The sequence below is a fragment of the Monodelphis domestica genome, chromosome 5, assembly GCF_027887165.1.
Source record: "Monodelphis domestica isolate mMonDom1 chromosome 5, mMonDom1.pri, whole genome shotgun sequence".
Classification (NCBI taxonomy): Eukaryota; Metazoa; Chordata; class Mammalia; order Didelphimorphia; family Didelphidae; genus Monodelphis; species Monodelphis domestica.
Genome location: NC_077231.1, coordinates 285,488,146 through 285,508,282, shown reverse-complemented (window position 1 = coordinate 285,508,282; position 20,137 = coordinate 285,488,146). Strand labels below are relative to the sequence as shown.

At 37.6% G+C, this 20,137-nt stretch overlaps 1 protein-coding gene across 9 annotated transcripts in view; it reads left to right on the top strand.

The window, feature by feature from the left end:
* The window catches only part of DNAJC13 (DnaJ heat shock protein family (Hsp40) member C13), a 117,354-nt gene that overhangs the window by 69,114 nt on the left and 28,103 nt on the right, over positions 1 to 20,137 (top strand). For all 9 annotated transcript variants that reach the window (XR_001625255.2, XR_008912467.1, XM_016426431.2 and 6 more), the window contains 11 exons: positions 2,844 to 2,998; positions 3,637 to 3,838; positions 4,954 to 5,069; positions 8,654 to 8,732; positions 10,317 to 10,452; positions 11,864 to 12,048; positions 12,825 to 12,899; positions 13,994 to 14,113; positions 15,545 to 15,724; positions 17,727 to 17,894; positions 18,972 to 19,085. Coding sequence is in view for 7 of the 9 variants with exons in the window: in XM_016426431.2 (XP_016281917.1) it covers positions 2,844 to 2,998; positions 3,637 to 3,838; positions 4,954 to 5,069; positions 8,654 to 8,732; positions 10,317 to 10,452; positions 11,864 to 12,048; positions 12,825 to 12,899; positions 13,994 to 14,113; positions 15,545 to 15,724; positions 17,727 to 17,894; positions 18,972 to 19,085 (1,530 nt within the window). In the remaining 2 variants the exon portion in view is untranslated. The remainder of the gene's footprint in view (positions 1 to 2,843; positions 2,999 to 3,636; positions 3,839 to 4,953; positions 5,070 to 8,653; positions 8,733 to 10,316; positions 10,453 to 11,863; positions 12,049 to 12,824; positions 12,900 to 13,993; positions 14,114 to 15,544; positions 15,725 to 17,726; positions 17,895 to 18,971; positions 19,086 to 20,137) is intronic.

The window sequence follows — 20,137 nt, the reverse complement described above, 5'->3', positions numbered from 1 at the left end:
CCTTCCTGTCCTTCTTAATAGGAGATATAAACATGTCCTGTTCTAGCATACATAGCTTAGTTCAAAATATAGATACATTATTCATGAAAAAGGTGGATTAATGTTTGAAGCTTATCAGAACTATATTAGTAAAAAAAAAACCTGAGATCTCATTTCCCTTCCATAATCAGTTTTTTTTTTTAAACCCTTACCTTCCATCTTGGAATCAGTACTGTGTATTGATTCCAAGGCAGAAGAGTAGTAAGGGCTCAGCAATGAGTGTTACGTGACTTGCCCAGGGTCACACAGCTAGGGAAGTGTCTGAGGCCTGATTTGAACCTAGAACCTCCGGTCTCTAGGCCTGGCTCTCTACCCAGCTGTCCCCCTTCCATAATCAGTTTTATCTTCCCTCATATTTTCATTCTGTACCTGGAATTTCTTGGCAAATATCCTAGAGCCATTTGCCATTTCCTTCTCCAGCTCATTTTACAGATGAGGAATTGTGGTAAACAGGGTCACATGACTTGCCCAGTATTATATAACCTAGTAAATGTCTGAGACTGTATTTGAACTCGGGTTTTCCTGACTCCAGTCCTGCCACTCTATCCACTGTACCACCTAGGTGCCTGGGCTTAGGTTTCTAACCAATCTGATCTGTTATGTGAAAGAAATTTTAAAATTCTTAGTACTAAGAGAAATTCATTAGCCCCATTAACTTTCATTGCCCCCATATTTTTAAGTAAGAATCACATGATAGGTCATATCACATGTCTCTTTGTATATATTTTGTACTTGTTTGTATACACATGTCCCTGCATAAAATATGAGTTCCTTGAGGATAACAGCTTCTCCATTCTTGGGTTTATATTCCCAGCACCTAGCCCAGTGCCTGGATCAGAATAGATACCTAATAAATCATTATTGAAAGAAGTATGTCCTGCAGATTCCCTTTGTGCCCCCAACCCCTATTAATTCTTAATATTTTTCCTTTTTATCCTCACCTCAGTTTTCCTACATAACCCTACAATCAGGATGCTTAAGACATCAGACTTCACCTATTACTTCAGGGCAGTTACTGACCAAGACCAGGGTTCACCAAGGACTGACATTTAAAACTTTGAGTCTGCTCTACAGCTCTATCACTCAGGTCTTCTCAACATAAAACCTCTTAACTATCCGTGTGATTATTGTCTTTGAAGTCCTAAACAATGACCTCTATTTTGCCTTTTCTTTTCAAAGGCACATTGAACCACAGTTTAAAATAGTGTGTCATCACCATGGGGCTGTCAGGAAAGAAACTACGGAAAGAAACTTCAACATGTAGTATGTGTTATTCTGTTCAGACTGTTGGAGTGGCAGTCTGACTTCCTTGGACCAGTGTTAAGTTGTAAGAGAATTGTCATAGTGAATTCTTTTTGCTTGTCTTAGTAGGATCAGGAAGGACAACCACAACTGCCTCACATTGAGTAATCTTTACTATTGGGAAAGAGGTCATACACTCCTTTAGCTTATCTGCTGAATGATTGTTCTTAGTGGTGATCCTGAATTTTTAATAAGAAAATCATTCCCTGCCCTTCTATGTTTTTTCTCTGCTTCCACCTGCCTTTCTCTTTTTTATTTTTAAACATATGTATATACAAGCCCATAAACACAAGAATTTGGGATTTGTGTGTTTAGTATTTGTGTTTCTGAATGTTTTCTCATTTCTCATGAAGCTCTTGTGATATAAACATACATTTTGTCAGAGGAGCAGCACTTTCTCTAAAAGTGGGGCAAGTAATTTCTCATCTGAAAGTCTTAACAAATGTTGAATTTTGTAGATTTTATTAAAACATTACCTCATGAACAGTTGTATGATAAGATTTGGATTAGTAGGAAATTATCAGTACCTTTGTTGTGCCTCTTTTGTCTTGCTTGCATTTAAAAAAAATTTCCATCAAAGGAAATGCTTCTAATTAAGTTTTCTAGTTGTTAACATGAAGACAAGAAGGTAGTTTTGAGGATATTTTTTATTTAATTTCAATAGGATAAATCAGAGCTGGCAAGTGTCCCTGTTTGAAGTTCACAGTGACCCTGATGGATACCTGGGGTTCATGGTCAGCATTGTCATATACCCTTAGGCAGCAAACAGCAGACTATGGACCTTGGCTTTTTCATTAAAATAGAAGATGGGAGTATGATTTTACTTATTATAATGCACCTGGAACTTCTAAAGCTGCCATTTCCTGAAAACTGGCAGCACTTATTAGGCTGTAATACTCATGCCTTTTAGAAGCTAATTGCTTTGAGAGAGAGAGAGAGAGAGAGAGATAGGGCATGAAATGCAAACTCGGGAAGATCAAGCCACCCTTAGGAACTAAATGACTCCCTAAGCTGACTTAAAGGAGTAAAGATGGGACTACTGAACTCACTGAGGAAGCATCTGTTACTGACTGTAGACAGTTATTAATAAACACGTTAACATTTCAGGGTTTTCCGTGGTTCTAAGTAAACATTCAATTTAAAAGCAACTGATTCCAGCCAAATCATATACTCTAAAGAGAATGTATCATAATAGAACCCAAGGATGGGAACAAGGAAGAACTAGGCTCAAGATCTGTCTCAGATGCTTACTGGTTACACATCCTTGGGCAAGTCACATAGGAAGTAACTTCTCTGAACCTCAATTTACTCATGTGTAAAATAGGGATAACAACTATTTCACAGGGTTATTGCAAGGGTCAAATGAGATACAATATATGCATATACAGTAAAGCATATGCAGACCTTAAAGTGCTTAAATTTATACTAATTTCAAGTTTTTAAGTTTAAAGATTCCAAAGCAAATTCATTACTTATGTATTTGAATCTTTTTTTTTTCTTAGACAAAAGGGCAAGATATTGTCCAAAGAAGCATACTGGGGCATATCCTCCCTGAAGCCATGGTATGCTATTTAGAAAATTATGAACCAGAAAAATTTTCTGAGATTTTTCTAGGAGAATTTGATACTCCAGAAGCTATCTGGAGCAGTGAAATGAGGTAATTTTGTCACTGATCATTTGCTTTTTCTTCATGTGTGCTTGGTGCCTACTTCAATCTTTTTTCATGTTGAAATATGTTTGCTTCCATCAGTTATATGTTCAAAATCACCGTGATAGGTTAAACTCAGTCCATAACCACTTTCTTAGCATCTGCTGTGTGCCAGACACTTCGTCAAGCTCTGGAATCAAATAGACCTTATTGTCTTGGCAGTACCAAAAACTGCTTTCTACTCAGACCCAATCTTAAGTATTGCTATTAGGTGAATTCATTGTTTACTTAATGCAGCTTTTAAGCAAATAGTCACACATCTAATACATCCTAAGGAATTAGATTGCAAGGGATTTTTAGCTAGAGTACTATAAAGTTACTGACTTTGACTCCCCTATGTAGAGGCTTATAGGAGGCTTTTTTCTGTAGCATCCTTCATTGATACATGCACATGGACATGCATTATAATATTTATCTGGGGTTGACACAGTGTTAGATGTTCTGAGTGTTAACTTGTGGGCTTTCATAGTCATATTTTAGGCTGATGTGCTTAGGCTAAAGATCTGTGTATAATGATACTTATTAGGTATATTTATTTCTAAAAAAATAATCTTGTGAGCTTTTTGAATAATTCCTTCAACTTACAGGCGCCTCATGATTGAGAAGATTGCCACTCACCTTGCTGATTTCACTCCACGCCTTCAGAGCAATACGCGAGCACTTTATCAGTATTGTCCTATTCCTATCATCAGCTATCCACAGCTAGAAAATGAACTTTTTTGTAATATTTATTACCTCAAACATCTTTGTGATACACTCCGATTTCCAGATTGGCCAATTAAAGACCCAGTAAGTCAATGATTAATTTTATGTCTCTTTAAAGTCATGACCTTTGGACAATTGAGTGAAGGTTTTTCCTCCTGTAAATCAATATCCTTGAAACTTCCTTATAAATACAGCTCTGTTCCATTTTTTTTGTTATATTAATGTAGTTGTCTCAAGGTCAACTTTAAATGAGCCTTTATGTCCTTTGATATCATTTGTTTTCACAATAACAATATCATGACAGAAGCAAAATATAGATATCATATTTCATGCATAATTTAGGTAAATGGGTGCTCTACCATTTGAATGTCCCCACGGGTAGAGAACCAACTGCTTCCAAGCTTAAAAAGTGCCCCCACCCCCTGAGCACACACCCAACTGCATGAGCTGGCCAAGAGGTGGTTTTGAACAGAACTTAGTCTGGACAAGTCTCAGGCCCATCTGACTGCTTCTCCTGCTCTGCAGGGTGCATATTGCTGACTTGGGTGAGACCCAGTCCTTTAAGTATTATAGCTATTCTCACCTTATGAAGATGACTGACCTCATTGTTTCATTGCATATGTCAAGATAGTGCCATATGTGACACTTAGTTATCTGACTGTATTTTTACAGGGTTCCCTGGATGTTCACACTGAGTATTGATTTAGTCAGACATTTCAAATCCTGTTAAGCATGCATATATTTTTATTTGTACATATGAAAAATAGCATACAGAATCTTATAAGTGATTTAAAAGAACAGTTTAAATAATAATATGTTGTTCTTAATTCAACATTAGTTCAATACTATCAAAGCAACTACAATTAATAGCAACATAGTCAATCTATATTAAAACTGGAAAAAATTACCCTATTTTAAAATTCTTTAATTTTAAGTACCTTAGCTACATAATGACATTTTCTTTTCTTTTGGGAAGTGAGATATAGCATTTCTTTAAACTAAAGGAATTTAATTCATAACAGATGAACTGTTGCCTCTCCTTCCTTCCCTTCCCTCCACTGTTTATTTGTTAAATATATATTTTTGTGATTACTTATTGAGCATACTAGGTGTTAAATTAAATTTTTTATAAACATATTTTCAAATTAGTGTTTTATCTACACATTAATAGATTGAAAATGAAACATTTTGTTTCCAAGGTGAAGCTTCTGAAAGATACCCTTGATGCATGGAAGAAGGAAGTAGAAAAAAAACCTCCTATAATGTCAGTAGATGATGCTTATGAAGTGCTTAACCTCCCTAATGGACAAGGACAGTAAGTTAATAACTAATATTTTGATCATTAATATCTCTCTTAGCACTAATTTTTTTTGTAAATAAGTTCTGAAAAATAAAACAATATTAAAAGACATTTTTATTAAAACTAACAGATTATTTGGAGATAGCCCTATATCTGAAATTATTGGTCTGGTTTCACAATTGAGATTTTTTTTTTTACCAGAAATGTTTGTTTATATGACTATAACATTTTGTATTACAAATAAAAATAAACTTGAATTTTTATCTTTATATAGATGATAATTTTTATATTGAGCTTTGTAAATATGAGATTTGGTAGCTACATGTCTAGGTTCTAGAATGGTTTATGATAGAACACATAAAGAATATTAGTGTATGTTATTTGGCTTCTCTTTTGGGAACTGATCTAGTTCTGTGTGTTAAGACTCATGTAAATGACTCCCAAATTTCCATTTTTAACCTTTTCCTTCTGCTAGATAGCTCTATTTCAATAACATATACATTATACATATACACATACACATACATATACACATACATATATGGCTTTCAAATTTGCAAAATGCCTTCCTGCTCATAACTCAGATTAAGAGAACAAGTTCTAAATTTAGCTAATCCACCCTCCTTTCTTGCAAAGTGGCTTCAATTTTTGTTTAATGACCATTGTCAATACTGAAGGTATCTTGGACTCTTCCCTTCCCATTAGCTGTCTCTGCCACTGTCACTTAGTAAGCACTCATTTTTTTTTTTAAACCCTTACCTTCCCTTGGAGTCAATACTGTGTATTGGCTCCAAGGCAGAAGAGTGGTAAGGGCTAGGCAGTGGGGGTCAAGTGACTTGCCCAGGGTCACACAGCTGGGAAGTGTCTGAGGCCAGATTTGAACCCAGGACCTCCCGTCTCTAGGGCTAGCTCTCAATCCACTGAGCTATCCAGCTGCCCCCTAAGCACTCATTTTTTAAAGTTCATTCAATCCATATTTACCACCTAGTCAAATTGTAATCCGTTATCAATTGGTGTCCCTGAGACTTCTTTTCTCAGTGAGTTTAGTGCCTGGCTCAAAGTCTTTCTTTCTACCCCAACTCCTGATCTCATCCTAGGAGACTTAAGCAAACGTATTAATAGGTTCTCAAATACCTTGACCTTCCAACTCCTTAATCTGTGTTGAGTGGGTCAGTTTAGGAGCCACTAAAAAATTGTTACATATTTTCAACTGGACTCCCACCATGTCACAGCAATTCTTTTACACTTTCCTAATTAACCAACCTCTCATTCAACATAGTAATTTCATTCTCTCCTCAGTCTTCATGTAGTCCCCCTCTCCCAGTCCTCTCACCTGATAAATTTTTCTTATATCTCTGTGGCCATTGGCCAAGAATTTCCTTTTTTTATCTCCTCATTTCACATCACCGGTAGCTTCTGCCACTCTCTTCTTCTTGAACCCATCTCACAGAATAGATGGCCAAGACAAACCCTCTACCTGCTTGCATGATCCCATTGCATCTCATCCTCTCCAGCAGATTGTCTTTCCCAATTTATTAACTATTTCTACTGCCTATAGACATGCCTTTGCCTCCTACAGACACAAAAAAACCTTCCCTTATTCCATCCAGCATATCATTCTATTCCTTCCCTTTTGTTGCAAAACCCTTTGAGGTCATCTTCCATATGTGCTTCTGCTTCCTCTCACTCTTTTCTTAACTCTGAAGTCTGTCTTTTGGCATTAGCATTCAACTGAAACTTCTCTCTCCAAAATTGTCCAAGATCTCTTATTTACCAGACTGAATGACCTTTCCTCCATCCTCAACCTTGACTTCTTTGCAGCCTTTAACACCATCAGAGATACTCTAGGTTTCCATGACACCGCTGATTCTCCTAGTAGGTAATGTTGCTCCTCTCCTTCTCAGTCTCCTTTGCTGGATCTTTGTCCAGGTTAGACTAGGTCTGTGTCCTATGCTTTCTTTTCTGTATTGTTGTTTTTTTAGTGATCTCATCAGCTCTAGTAGATTAAATTGTTTCTGTGATTCTCAGCCTTATCTAGCCTTAACCATTCTCCTCACATCTCCAACTGCCTGTTTAGCATTTGAAACCAGATGTCTCATAGATACCTTAAACTCAGTGTGCTCACAACTGAACTCATTATCTTTTCCTCAAAACCCTTCCTCTCTTCCTAGGCATTGCCATCCTTCCAGTCATGCACAACCTTTGCCTCCTTATTACTTCCTACCTGCTGTATTGCTAAGTCTGTTGTTAAGGCCTGTTGGTTTTGCCTTTCTTACATGTCTGGTGTACATGCTCTGTTCTCTTCTGACACAACCCTCCCCCCCCCTTCCCAACTGCCCCTCCTCCAAGCATGCCTGCACCACCTCATGCCTAGGCTACTCCAGGAACTTGCTGCTTACTTTCCCTGACTTAGGTTTCTGACCATTTTACCCCACCTCCCACCCTGCTTCCCTACTTAGTAAAATCTAATGACTCGTTTTCTGTTTGACATTAGGGGCCCTTCATTATTTCCCCACCTTCTCAGTCTTCTTAAATCTATCCCAACCCCTTTCTCTTACTGTACTGTGCCCTCTTCCTCCCTAACCTGTAGACTTAGAGGAAAAAGGAATAGTGGAATAGGGCCCCCTGCTTGACTGGATGCTTTCCATCTCATCATGCACTTAGCTCCAATTCTATCTCTAGCCTTTGTTGGAAAGAGAGGAGCCCTTCATTTAGTCATGAATATTCTCACACCTGGTCATTCCCTTCATAACCCCATGATTCTGAATGCCTGGAAGCCATTTTTCTCTTCTTTCCTTTTTTTTTTAACCCTCACCTTCCATCTTAGAGTCAATACTGTGTATTGGTTCCAAAGCAGAAGAGCAGTAAAGGCTAGGCAATGGGGGTTAAGTGACTTGCCCAGGGTCACATAGCCAGGAAGTAGCTGAGGTAAGATTTGAACCTAGGACCTCCTATCTTCCAACCTGGTTCTCCATCCACTGAGCCAGCCAGCTGCCACCTAGGTCATCTTTCAAATCCCATTTCCCCCCCTCCTCCCATCATCCAATTCCTCATGCTCTTCTTCCTTAACCTTCCCAATCCAAAGTTTCAACCAAATGCCACCAGCCCTTCCATTGTAGCCTCTGAAATACCTGTCCCAGAAATAATAAGCTTTCCTTCATCCTTAAGTCTTCTCCCCTCTTTACCTCCTCTAGCTTGTATTGGAGCCCTGGCTACCACAGATGGCAAGGCCTCCCCGCCACCCTTTCCAGCCTCAGCTGTACCTTTGCTCATCCCCTCATGGTTAAGGCAGTTGAGTTGAAGTACTCCTTGTTCCTCTTGGCCACTGCAGGCCTCCCTATGTGTCTCCCTTCCTTAGTGAAGAGATCTCCACATCAGTTACTTTGTCCATTTTCGGTGAATGAGTGAAGGGAAGCAGTACTGTGTGTGAAAGATAACAGCTGTCAGAGATGAAAAAGTTTGGAACCTGCACAACCAAACTTGTGACTTCATGGAAATGGTAACAACAAAAACATTTCCATCAAATAACCTGTGACAATAGAGTTGGTGACTTCTTCCATTCTTGTAAATTGATGCATTTGTCAAATAACATTTTACAGGCATGATGAGAGCAAGATTAGAAAGGCCTACTTCAGACTGGCCCAGAAATACCACCCTGACAAGAATCCCGAAGGGAGGGTATGTACTCTTGAAGCAAAGCTTGGTGTTTCCAGATTCAGGCATGCTACGCTTGTTATTTCTTCATTGTAATGTAGATGAACCTTTTATATGGGAGCTTATACATTCATTAATCCTAGTTTCCATTTCCATGCAAAATTGCTAGAAGCCACTGCGGAGTGTCACAGTGCACAGAGCATTGCACCTAAAAGTCAGGAACACTTGAGTACAAATTACTTCCTAGTTGTGTGACCCTAGCTGAGTCACTGAACCCTCAATTTACCTTATTATCCTTAGCTGTAAAATGGGGATGAAAATGACACTTTTTCCCATGGTGGTTGTATCGTAGGAGACAATAATTGTAAGACACTTAGTACAGTGCCTAGCATGTAGTAGGCACTTAATCGATGTTTATTATTTCATCCATCCATCATTGAGACTAGTATCTGTGGACTCTCATTCCTTTCTTCTTATTAGCATCAGCCTGCAATTACTTTCATTAGCAAGCACTTTAACTGAAAAAGAATCATTAGAAAGGTAAATTTACTTTTCCAGTAAAATCATTGCCACCTTGAGGTGACTTTTGGTTTTCTAGATGTTTTTACAAAACATCTATGAGAGTGAGCAGACCACTAAAAAAGCAGAGCAAAGATGAGGCCCCATTCCTCTGACCCCCCTCTTCTTTATCAGACTCCTGGCATGTGAGAAGGCTACCAATGCTCACCATGGGAGAGGTCACCTTTCTTTCTTTTTCTTACTGCTGTTACCTAGTTCAGACCTTTAATAATGAAAATAGTTTTTAAATTTAAATGATCTTTTAAAACATCTTATGAATTTACAAAATATTCATTTCTGTATATAACCTCACACACCCTTTATTGTGATAATACATGGTGCTCATGGCTTAGATGGTTTTAACTTTGTTTTGGAGCAGCATCATATTTGTGGCACATAATTAATGCCACATCTAAACACAGAGATAAGTGTTTGTATGTGTGTATATGCATATGGATCAGATATTTTCTTTTCTTTTTTGGACAGACCTTTGACTTGGTATAGAGAACTCCAGATACAAAAACTACCAATCCAGATTAGCTCCTGTTCTGCAGTTTATGATCTCATAGTTTCCTTGGCCAATGAGAACTTAAGTGACTTGTGCCTGTAGTTCCATGACTTGGCAGAAAGCTCTGATCCACACCACTGTGCTTCATTTATATGTATATACATATATATCATAAACATAAAAATTTTTTTAACTTGAAAAATTGCACTTATTTGTGTAACATATATCATTGTATTACATATGAAATTCCTTAAAATTAGATCAACACATTTCTTTAACTTTTCAAGTTTCTATGTTAACGATACAGAATAACTTACTGCTAAAGATTTATGTAATTAGCAAAGGTATTTTTATTATCTTATCAGTGTTCATAGAACACAACCACTTTTTTGGTAGCAAAATATTTTGTATGTTTCTTTTAGCTACTTCCTCTAACAAATGAAGATGGCATTAGTTGATCCTTTTTTGAGTCTCTTTTGTTTAACTTTAGTTTTTTTCCCACTATTGTGACACATTCCACTGTTTTATCTGTTTCCTTACAGGACATGTTTGAAAAAGTAAACAAAGCCTATGAATTCTTATGTACAAAATCATCTAAAATAATTGATGGCCCAGATCCAGAAAATATCATTTTGATTCTGAAAGCACAGAGCATCTTGTTTAATCGGCATAAAGAAGGTGAGCATGCATGGTTAGTTCCTCTTATGCCCCAACTAAACTTTCTTCTGAGTTTTCTTAACTTTCTTAACTAACTTTATGATAAGACCTTCCATCTTAGAATCAATACTATGTATTGGTTCCAAGGCAGAAGAGTGGTAAGGACTAGGCATTGGGGGTTAAGTGACTTGCCCAGGGTCACACATCTAGGAAGTATCTGAGGACAGATTTGAACCTAGAACCTCCTGTCTCTAGCCTGGCTTTCAATCCACTGAGATACCCAGTTGCCCCCAATATGGTCATTTAAAAGAGGATAGAGAAAGTAGTGTGGCCTAATGAAATGAATAATGGATTAGGAGTCAGGATAACTATTCAAATTCCTTTTCAAAAAATTTTAGTTACTGTAATTAAGGCCAAATCACTAAATTATCAGAGCTACAGTTTCTTCCTCTTTAAAATAAGGGTGATGCTTTCCCCACCTATCTTAGAGGAGTTTTGAGGGAAATACTTTGGACCCTGAAAGAGGAAGAAACTGTAGCTCTGATAATTTAGTGATAAGGTAAGTGATAGTGGTAAGGGCTAGGCAATGGGGGTCAAGTGACTTGCCCAGGGTCACACAGCTGGAAAGTGTCTGAGGCCAGATTTGAACCTAGGACCTCCCATCTCTAGGCCTGGCTCTCAATCCACTGAGCTACCCAGCTGCCCCCTTGACATTTTCTAAGTTATAAAAATGTGAGTTTTAGAAAGGGCCTGGGGGAATCTTTAACAGGATAGTCATTGTGAAAGAGATTAAAGTTTTGAGATTCTTAAAGGTTAGCCTTGAGAGCAATAGATATAAAGTGGGATATGGCATCTTGATGTTTGAAAGAGGGTACAAGGTCTTAAATATAGTTGAACATTTTATAACTAGCAAATGTTTAGACATCTTAAGACTTTTTAAAATTAAAATGTTTTTTTCAGGATAGCTTATTTTTTGCATCACTACAGATATTTTGCCTGTGGTAAAAATATTTTGCTAATTATATTAAAATGAAAATTCAGGATAAATGAAACAGTATACTGGTTTTCTCTGACCTTGCAAAAAACAATGCAGTGCCTTTAATATCCTTTTATATCCAGGTGTCCATAAGTAAGAAATGTTAATGGGTTGATGAGGTAACAATTCAATATACTGTCAAGATTAAAACTGCAGGACTAAATTCTAGTAGAAAACCTGATCGTTTTTCTGGTAGGAACCTTTGTATGGACTGTTAGATGAAATAACTGCAAAATCAATAATGGAAAAAAGGAAAACTGAACAGATTTTATTTTACTTTAAACTGAAATTGTGAAGTGTTTGAAGAATTGGTTTTGTAGACATCTGTTATAATTCATGGATGCCAAACCACCTTAAAGTCCCATTAAAAATCTTTCCAACTTTTGGTTATTTCAGATTTACAGCCTTACAAATATGCAGGGTATCCCATGTTGATTAGGACTATCACGATGGAAACTTCAGATGACCTCCTTTTTTCAAAAGAATCACCACTGTTGCCTGCTGCCACAGAGCTGGCTTTCCACACTGTCAATTGCTCTGCACTCAATGCAGAAGAGCTGAGAAGAGAGAATGGAATTGAGGTGATGACCTTATGCTTATCTGCAAGAATTTTTTCCTCTACAAAAAAAATCATGAAATATAAATGCTGTTGGCCTATTGATTTTTAATTTATTTTTTTAAATACTTGACTCTAGCATAAAACACTAGGGTCCACATTTAATGTCTCCTCAGATATAATGCTTTCCAAAACAAAATGGAACATCAGGGATCTATCATCAGTGGTGGATCTTTTTGTTTTGTTTTGTTTTTATCAAATAAATTGCTAAAGTTGATCAAAAGAAACCATTTGATAACTGCCATAGTCAGCACTTATTGATCTTCTGTAGTTTGAAGAGCTAATGAAGTATCAGAATTAATTAAAGCTAATAAAATCAGTTTTCATTGGGTCTCAGAAGTCATCCATGTGTACTGTCTAGCTTTTGAAAAATATATGGATTTTTGGTGGGAGGGAAATTCATCACCTTTTTCTTCCTGATGAGTAGTTAGAAGAATCATTAAATTAAATAGGTGACATGAAAAGGATAATTTTTTTAATTGCCTTTTTTTGTTAATTAATCTTTATAGATTGTGGCCTTGCAAATGACCTTCTTGAATGAGAAATTTGATTCAGTAAGGAAGGAGGAAAGCTAGTGTGCTGTTATCATAGAAAACCAAAATAATGATCTAATGAATTCATTCATTTTTTTTATTTGATCTAATGAATTTTAGCATGAAAAGTTGCTTCATACAGTTTTGCTTGGAAAACTTTAGTCTCTCAGGTTGGATTATACTTAACTGTTAATTCATTTCTCTACAGGTGCTACAAGAGGCATTCAGTCGTTGTGTAGCAGTCTTGAATCGTTCTAGTAAGCCAACTGACATGTCTGTTCAGGTAGGCTCAAATATACTTATTCCAGGCTATTCACTCTTCATTGACATGGGAGAGGAGAAATAGCCTAGTACTGGAAGTTTAAAAACCTGAGCTTTAGAGGACAATGTGAGAAAATGTGTACCTGAGGGTTTATAAAGTACAAAAACGAGTTCAAGGCATGGTAATAGAGGAATGTATGTGCTTATTAAGTAAGTAACGTGATAGAACACTTGTTTATACAATTTTTACACAATTTTAAAGAAGGAAGAATGCTGTGGGGAAGAACATTATGGCTAGATATTAAAATCCTAATTCATTCCTTAGCCTATCCTTTCCTTCCAGGATAAAAAGAACAGGAATATGAAAGTTTATCAGACAGGCACACATAATAACAATTGACATGATTATACAAATAAAACTAAAATATTTATAAATGAACACTTAAGAAAATACCAACCAGGGGCAGCTAGGCAGCTCAATGAATGGAGAGGTCAGCCTAGAGATGAGAGGTCCTGGGTTCAAATGTGGCCTCAGACACTTCCGAGCTGTGTAACCCTGGGCAAATCACTTGACCCCCATTGCCTAGCTCTTACCACTCTTCTGCCTTGGAGCCAATACACAGTATTGATTCTAAGATGGAAGGTAAGGGTTTAAAAAAAGAAAGAAAGAAAAGAAAATACCAACCAACAGAGTTATAAGATGCTTGCTCCAATAATAGCATGAACTAAATATTCTAATTTTTAAAAAACCCAAATATACTGGACAGGTGACTTTAGTAAGGATTTTCTACATGCTAGAACTATGCATACTCTATTGTTATTATTTTTAAACTAAAACCCTTATTTTTACAACTTGGAATCAATACTGTGTATTGTTTTCAAGGCAGAAGAGTGGTAAGGGCTAGGCAATAGGGGTTAAGTGACTTGCCCAGGGTCACATGTCTGAGGCCAGATTGGAACCTAGGGCCTCCCATCTCTAGGTCTGGCTCTCAATCCACTGAGCCGCCCAGCTGCCCCCACTATGCATACTTTAAAGCATTAACCTAGTATTTGGATTTTTCCCTCTTTATATGAGTATATTCAGGGCCCAATGTCCTCTTGTGTCTCTCCTTTCAGGTGTGTGGGCACATAAGTAAGTGCTACAGTGTGGCAGCTCAGTTTGAAGAGTGTCGAGAGAAGATCACCGAGATGCCCAGCGTCATCAAGGATCTCTGTCGGATACTGTACTATGGCAAGGTGAGCACGTCTTAGCAGAGTGTGTCTGCCCAGTGTCTGGAGAGGCTGTTCCACAAATGTGTTGGCTTTCTAAGTGGCCCTTTTTCTCCACAAAAATTTAGAAGTGATCCCATGGCTCCTTCCCAAGGCTAGCCCACAAAAGTCTATTCAGTCGCTCAAGTCATGCAGACGGTAACCTTTAGCAGCTCAGTCCCTAAGGGCTGAGATCACCATAGAGACAGACTGGGCAAGGCCTTCAGGAGTGTCTGAGACTCACATTCCAAGCAGCCAAACCCTCCCACTTATATTCCAGATGTTTGTCAGCTTACAGTTCTTGTTGGGTTCTGTTTGTGGTCAATTCTGTGTTGATCTTTAAAGATATCACTACCTGATGCAGTTTGAGCTATTCTTTGCTTATGAGCACTGATGAGAAATAAAATAAAACACCTTTAGAACCTAACTCCATTGCCATAAACTTACTGTTTAAAGCTAGCTCCTAGTTAGGCCTGAATATATTGAAACTTGGTTTTTGCTGTAGCCAGGATATTTACCTACAGTTTATAAATGGTGTCATCTGTAGCCTGTGTTCAGGCTACCAAATAAAAGCTTTTGATACCAAGAACTGAGAGACTTGAACTGAACATGGGCTGGACTTAGTAGCTCTGTCATGTGTGTAGTACTTATGTTTAGTTTTTAATATGGTAAAACTTCCCTTTTTTTCTTTTTTTTTTAATTATTAAACCTTTACCATCTGTCTTAGAGGCAATACTAACTATTAGTTCTAAGGCAGAAGAGCAGTAAGGGCTAGCAGTTGAAGTCAAGAAATGCCTAGGGTCACCCAGCAAGGCAGTATCTGAGGCTAGATTTGAATCCAAAATCTTTGTCTTTAGGCCTGACACTTAATCAAGCCACCTAGCTGCACCTAAACTTCACATCCCTTAAGGCAGCTCTTGCACCAGCTTAAATGTGACTCTTTGACTTTCTTTTTTTTTTTTAAACCCTTACCTTCCGTTTTGAAATCCAAGGCAGAAAAGTAGTAAGGACTAGGCAATGGAGGTTAAGTGACTTGCCCAGGGTCACACAGCTGGGAAGTGTCTGAGGCCAGATTTGAATCTAGGACCTCCCATCTCTAGGCCTGGCTCTCAATCCCCACTGAGCTACCCAGCTGCCCCCATGACTCTGATTTTCAAGGATAAGCACACAAGATGATAAGAGGAAAGCTACTTTTCTAAGGCCATTCTCCCTATGGAGAATGTCTCTGAGTCTGATGATATTAAAGTCAAGGGATCCTGTCTTTGTTCTTCTAGTCACCTTTTATGTCAAGCATCAGTGACTATAGAATTAAAATCAGAAATGAAACAGGAAACAACATAGTGTCCATATCTGATAGAATCTTTGGTATTTCACTTTCTTATTGCAGCCAAACTGATTTCTTTGCCTTTGATCTTTCAGAGCATACCAAAAGTGGCCTCTCTTGCAGTAGAATGTGTCAGTTCATTTGCAGTGGACTTCTGGCTACAGACTCACTTGTTTCAGGCAGGGATTTTGTGGCATTTACTTGGATATCTGTTTAACTATGATTACACTCTAGAAGAGAGTGGCATTCAGAAAAATGAAGAGACAAATCAGCAGGTAATTTATCATGCTAGTTGGAATATTGAATTTGTATTTTAACCACTAAGTAAAACTAGTCCTCTGGAAACCTTATTTTAGATAGTCATATTTTCTCAGTAATTCCCATTTCAAGAACCAAACACTTTTATTATATCTTTTTGATAGAATGTATTTTAGGAAGATTTTAGACATCTTTTTGTATTTTACTTGCTTTTTTCCAGTTACTAAAAATCCATTTTTCTTTCCCAATCCCTCCATTTAAAAGAAAGGAAAAATTTATGACAAATAGACATAGTCAAGGAAGACATTCCCACATTGACAGTGTCCAAAATGTGTCTCATTCTGCACCTTGAGTTCTTTGGCTGGAAAGATGCAGCAATCTGAATTTATGGTTCATCCTTGGACTGATCAGTGACTATCTCAAGTGTTTCAAAATTATTTGACTTTACAATATTTTTGTTATTATCTGACTTCTCCTGGTTCTGGTCACTTCATTCTGCCTCAGTTCCTAAATATCTTCTCAGATAATAAATGGTTTTTAATTGATGATGCATAATCAAAGTAGAGTGCAGAGAAACCATCTCCTTATTTCTATGAGCTATATATACCTGCCTTACAGCACCCAAGGTTGAATTAGCACTTTTGGATGCCTTGGGTGCACTATTGATTCACACTGAATTTTTTAGTCCACTAAAACTCCAAGGTTTTTTCAGACAAGCTACTATCAGATCATGCCTCCCTTTGTAAAAGAATAATACATGTATGTCTCTCTTAAGTATTGAATCTTTTGAAGTTTTTAATGTTTTACTTTCTTGATTCACTCTTCCCATCCCCACTGAGAAAGCAAGAAAAACAAAACCCCTGTTACAAACATGAGCAGTCAAGCAAAACAAATTCCCACACTGACCATGTCCAGAAGTATGCCTATTTTCACTCTGTATCTGTCTCTGTAATTAGAAGTAGGCACTCTGCTTCATCATGAAGCTAAAGTGTGTTTTCTTGATTTAGAATCATTTTTGTAAACACAAATTATTGTCCCTATAATGTAATATCATAATGATGCTTCTTAAGACCTGTTGACAGAGGTGGAGCTGTTTTCCTCAGCACATGTCTTTAGGATGTTGTGCTCTTTAGTTTGTGTCTGTATTTTAGATTCTTTCTCTCTTTTTGCTGTCACTTTCAACTTTCTTCTCCTTGATTTGAAGATACTTATTGCCAGTCCTCTCCCAGCATCTGATTTATTCTCATCTTCTTTGTAGTCCTGGAAAATTGAATCCTCAGATTTATTAAAATTATATCTAAAGTAAAAGCAAATAGGCATGTGAAAACAAAAAAAAATTTTTTTAAGCTCTTATCTTCTGTCTTAGAATCAATGCTGTGTATTGGCTCCAAGGCAGAAGAGTGGTCAGGGCTAGGCAATGGGGGTCAAGTGACTTGCTGAGGGTCACCCAGCTCAGAAGTGTCTGAGGTCAAGTTTGAACCTAGGACCTCCCATCTCTAGGCCTGGCTCTCAGTCCACTCAATCCACTACCCAGCTACCCCCAAAAAAGTTTTCTGTAAGTAGAGCACATAAGCATTAGTGCATTGACTTGGACAGTTTTGTATTACTCATTTACTTTTTTATTATTTTTGGTTCTTCACTGTGTTCCAAGCAAGTAAAGCTATTACATAACTAAGTTCTAGATAGATGAAGCTATTGTGTATAATATAGTAGTAAGGACCAAACCTTTGAATTCATTGACATGGGAAACTCTCAGATAAAGGAATTCCCTTTACTGTTGTAATGTGACACCTTCTCTGTGACTTAAAAGGGTTCTCTGAAACCCTAAGAGGTTCAGTGACTTGCCCCATGTCACACAGCAAATATATATCAGAGGACTTGAACTCGGGTCTTCTGGCTTTAAGGCTGTCATCCTACTCATTATGTCATACTTCCTTTCATATATATGCATATACCTATATTACTTGATGGTATACAGTATGAATGCATTTAAATATGTCAACTCTCTTTCCACAACAGGAAGTAGCCAATAGTCTTGCCAAATTAAGCCTCCTAGCTCTCAGTCGCCTTGGTGGGTATTTGCCTGATGAACAATCTACTCCAGAAAATCCAACAATAAGGAAAAGTCTGACTGGTTTACTAACACCATATGTTGCTAGAAAACTTGCTGTGATTGGTCCTGCTGAGGTATGTATGTCTTGGATTATTTATGAGTCCATTATCTTATAATGATATTTAAATAATTTTTGAGAGGTGTCTGGGTATGCACCAGAGCACATTTGAGACATTGTGGCGAAGGGACATAACTATGCTGATTTGCTTAGGACACATGGAGGAGTGACGAGGTATGGAGGATATTCTCATTGACTGTTGATCTTAGTTTACTACATTATGGTGTTGAACAGACTGTGTAGCTCTCCTCCTTATTGGGGCTGGGGACTACTATTTCATACCTATAAGCTGTTCCTTTTGCCTTAGCCAGCCATACATAAGTCACAGGATATGTATGTGGTAAGTGTGTGGAAGAGAAGGGAAAGGATCTCCCTCTATGCTCCCCCAAATCCTAAACTGCTAGATAGAAGCAAGACTATATGAATCAAGAAAGAAGAATCCTATTGTTAGGAGTAGAATAGAAAGAATATGCTTTACTTGTATTTATTCGACTCAGGAGACCTAAGGAGTTTGGTTCCCAGCTCTGTTCATTTAATTCCTAAATAATCCTTGGCCCTTCTCTCCCCTCCCTCATGTCTGGCTTCTCTGTCTTTGCATGTCTATTCCTAGCCCTCGCTTGTCATCCATCCTTTCCTTTCTGTGTACATGTCTTGCCCCCATATGACTGCCACCTGCAGTTTCTTTCTTTTGGTTCCAGTCAAGTCTGCATCATGTTATGGCTCTGATTCCTGTGTGTTCCTCCTGTTCTTGTATGTCCTTGAACCATGTGGTGGCCTCTTCCCTTCACAAGTGTACAACTTCCTTTCTGTTTTCCTCCCTCCTTTCCTCATGTCCACAAGCAAATTTACATTACATAAAAATGCATTTCGTAGAAGTCTGGAAAGGTTCATTAGTACTGCACAAGTAGGACTGGTTATTTTCTCCTAGGGTCAGGTGGTAGAGTTGGCTGGCATTGAATTTGACTTTGATAGGCGTGGATCAATAGTTATATTATCTTAGATGACTTTCAGACCTTGGGTTTTGTTATAAATAAGGAGAGTATGTTTCTTTAAAAATTACATTTAAAAAGTAAATTATTTTTCTATTTCCTAGATACTGAAGATGCTTAATAGCAACACAGAAAGTCCCTATTTAATTTGGAATAATTCAACAAGAGCAGAATTACTTGAGTTTCTTGAATCTCAGCAGGAAAGCATGATTAAAAAAGTATGTTATCTTTTATAAAATCATCGTTAAACTGACCATTTTGGAAGGGACAATCTGTAAAGACTTGTTGGTTTTTTGTTGGGAGGGGAGAATTGTTTTTGTTTGTTTTGTTTTTTAAACCCTTGCCTTTCATCTTAGAATCAGAAGTATGTATTGGTTCTAAGACAGAAGAACTTATAAGGGTTGGGAAAGAGGGTTAAGTGATTTTTAGCTCAGGTTAAGTAATTGTGTGTGATCACACATGTAGGAAGTGTCTGAGGTAAGATTTAAACCTAGGACCCTCCTGTCTCTGGGCCTAGCTCTCTTTCCACTGAGCCATCTAGCTGCCCCAAAGACTTATTGTTAATAGGATAAATCAACTACTTCAATGATTCTGTCAATTCTGGTAAATTATTAACTCTAATGAGATTTTCTTTTCCTTTAATTTTAATTTCTTTTTTTTTACCCTTACCTTCAGTCTTAGAATCAATACTGTGTCTTGGTTCCAAGGCAGAAGAGTGGTAAGGGCTAAGCAATGGGGTTAAGTGACTTCCCCAGGGTCATCCAGCTAGGAAGTGTCTGAGGGTAGATTTGAACCCAGGATCTCCCATCTCTGGGCCTGACTCTGTCACCTGAGCCACCCAACTGCCCCTCCAATTAGATTTTCATGGAGATAAAAATATTGTTGCCTCTAGCCTCTGCCCCTTTAAAACAGAAGTTTCCTCTTAGCAGTCACCAAAATCTATTTTATCTTTTAATTTTTTGTGTTATTTCTATCTTTTTTACTCTAAGGTCACTCAGGTTATCTATATAGCTTTCTCATCAATCCAAAATTTCATGATTAGTTTCTCTTCGTGTGCTCCCTTCCATTGGGAAATACCATTCTTTGAAGAATTTCTCCTTTTGTCAATATTTGCTAACAGACAGTTCACATAAGCCTTCTGAACCATAGTAAATGGTCTTTGTATATGCTCTGATGACAATCATTCCTAGACAGACCAAGAGCCTGGTCTTCAGACAACTTTATTAAATAACAAGCTTTAGAACCTTATACTTCTTGTTGGGACCAGCTG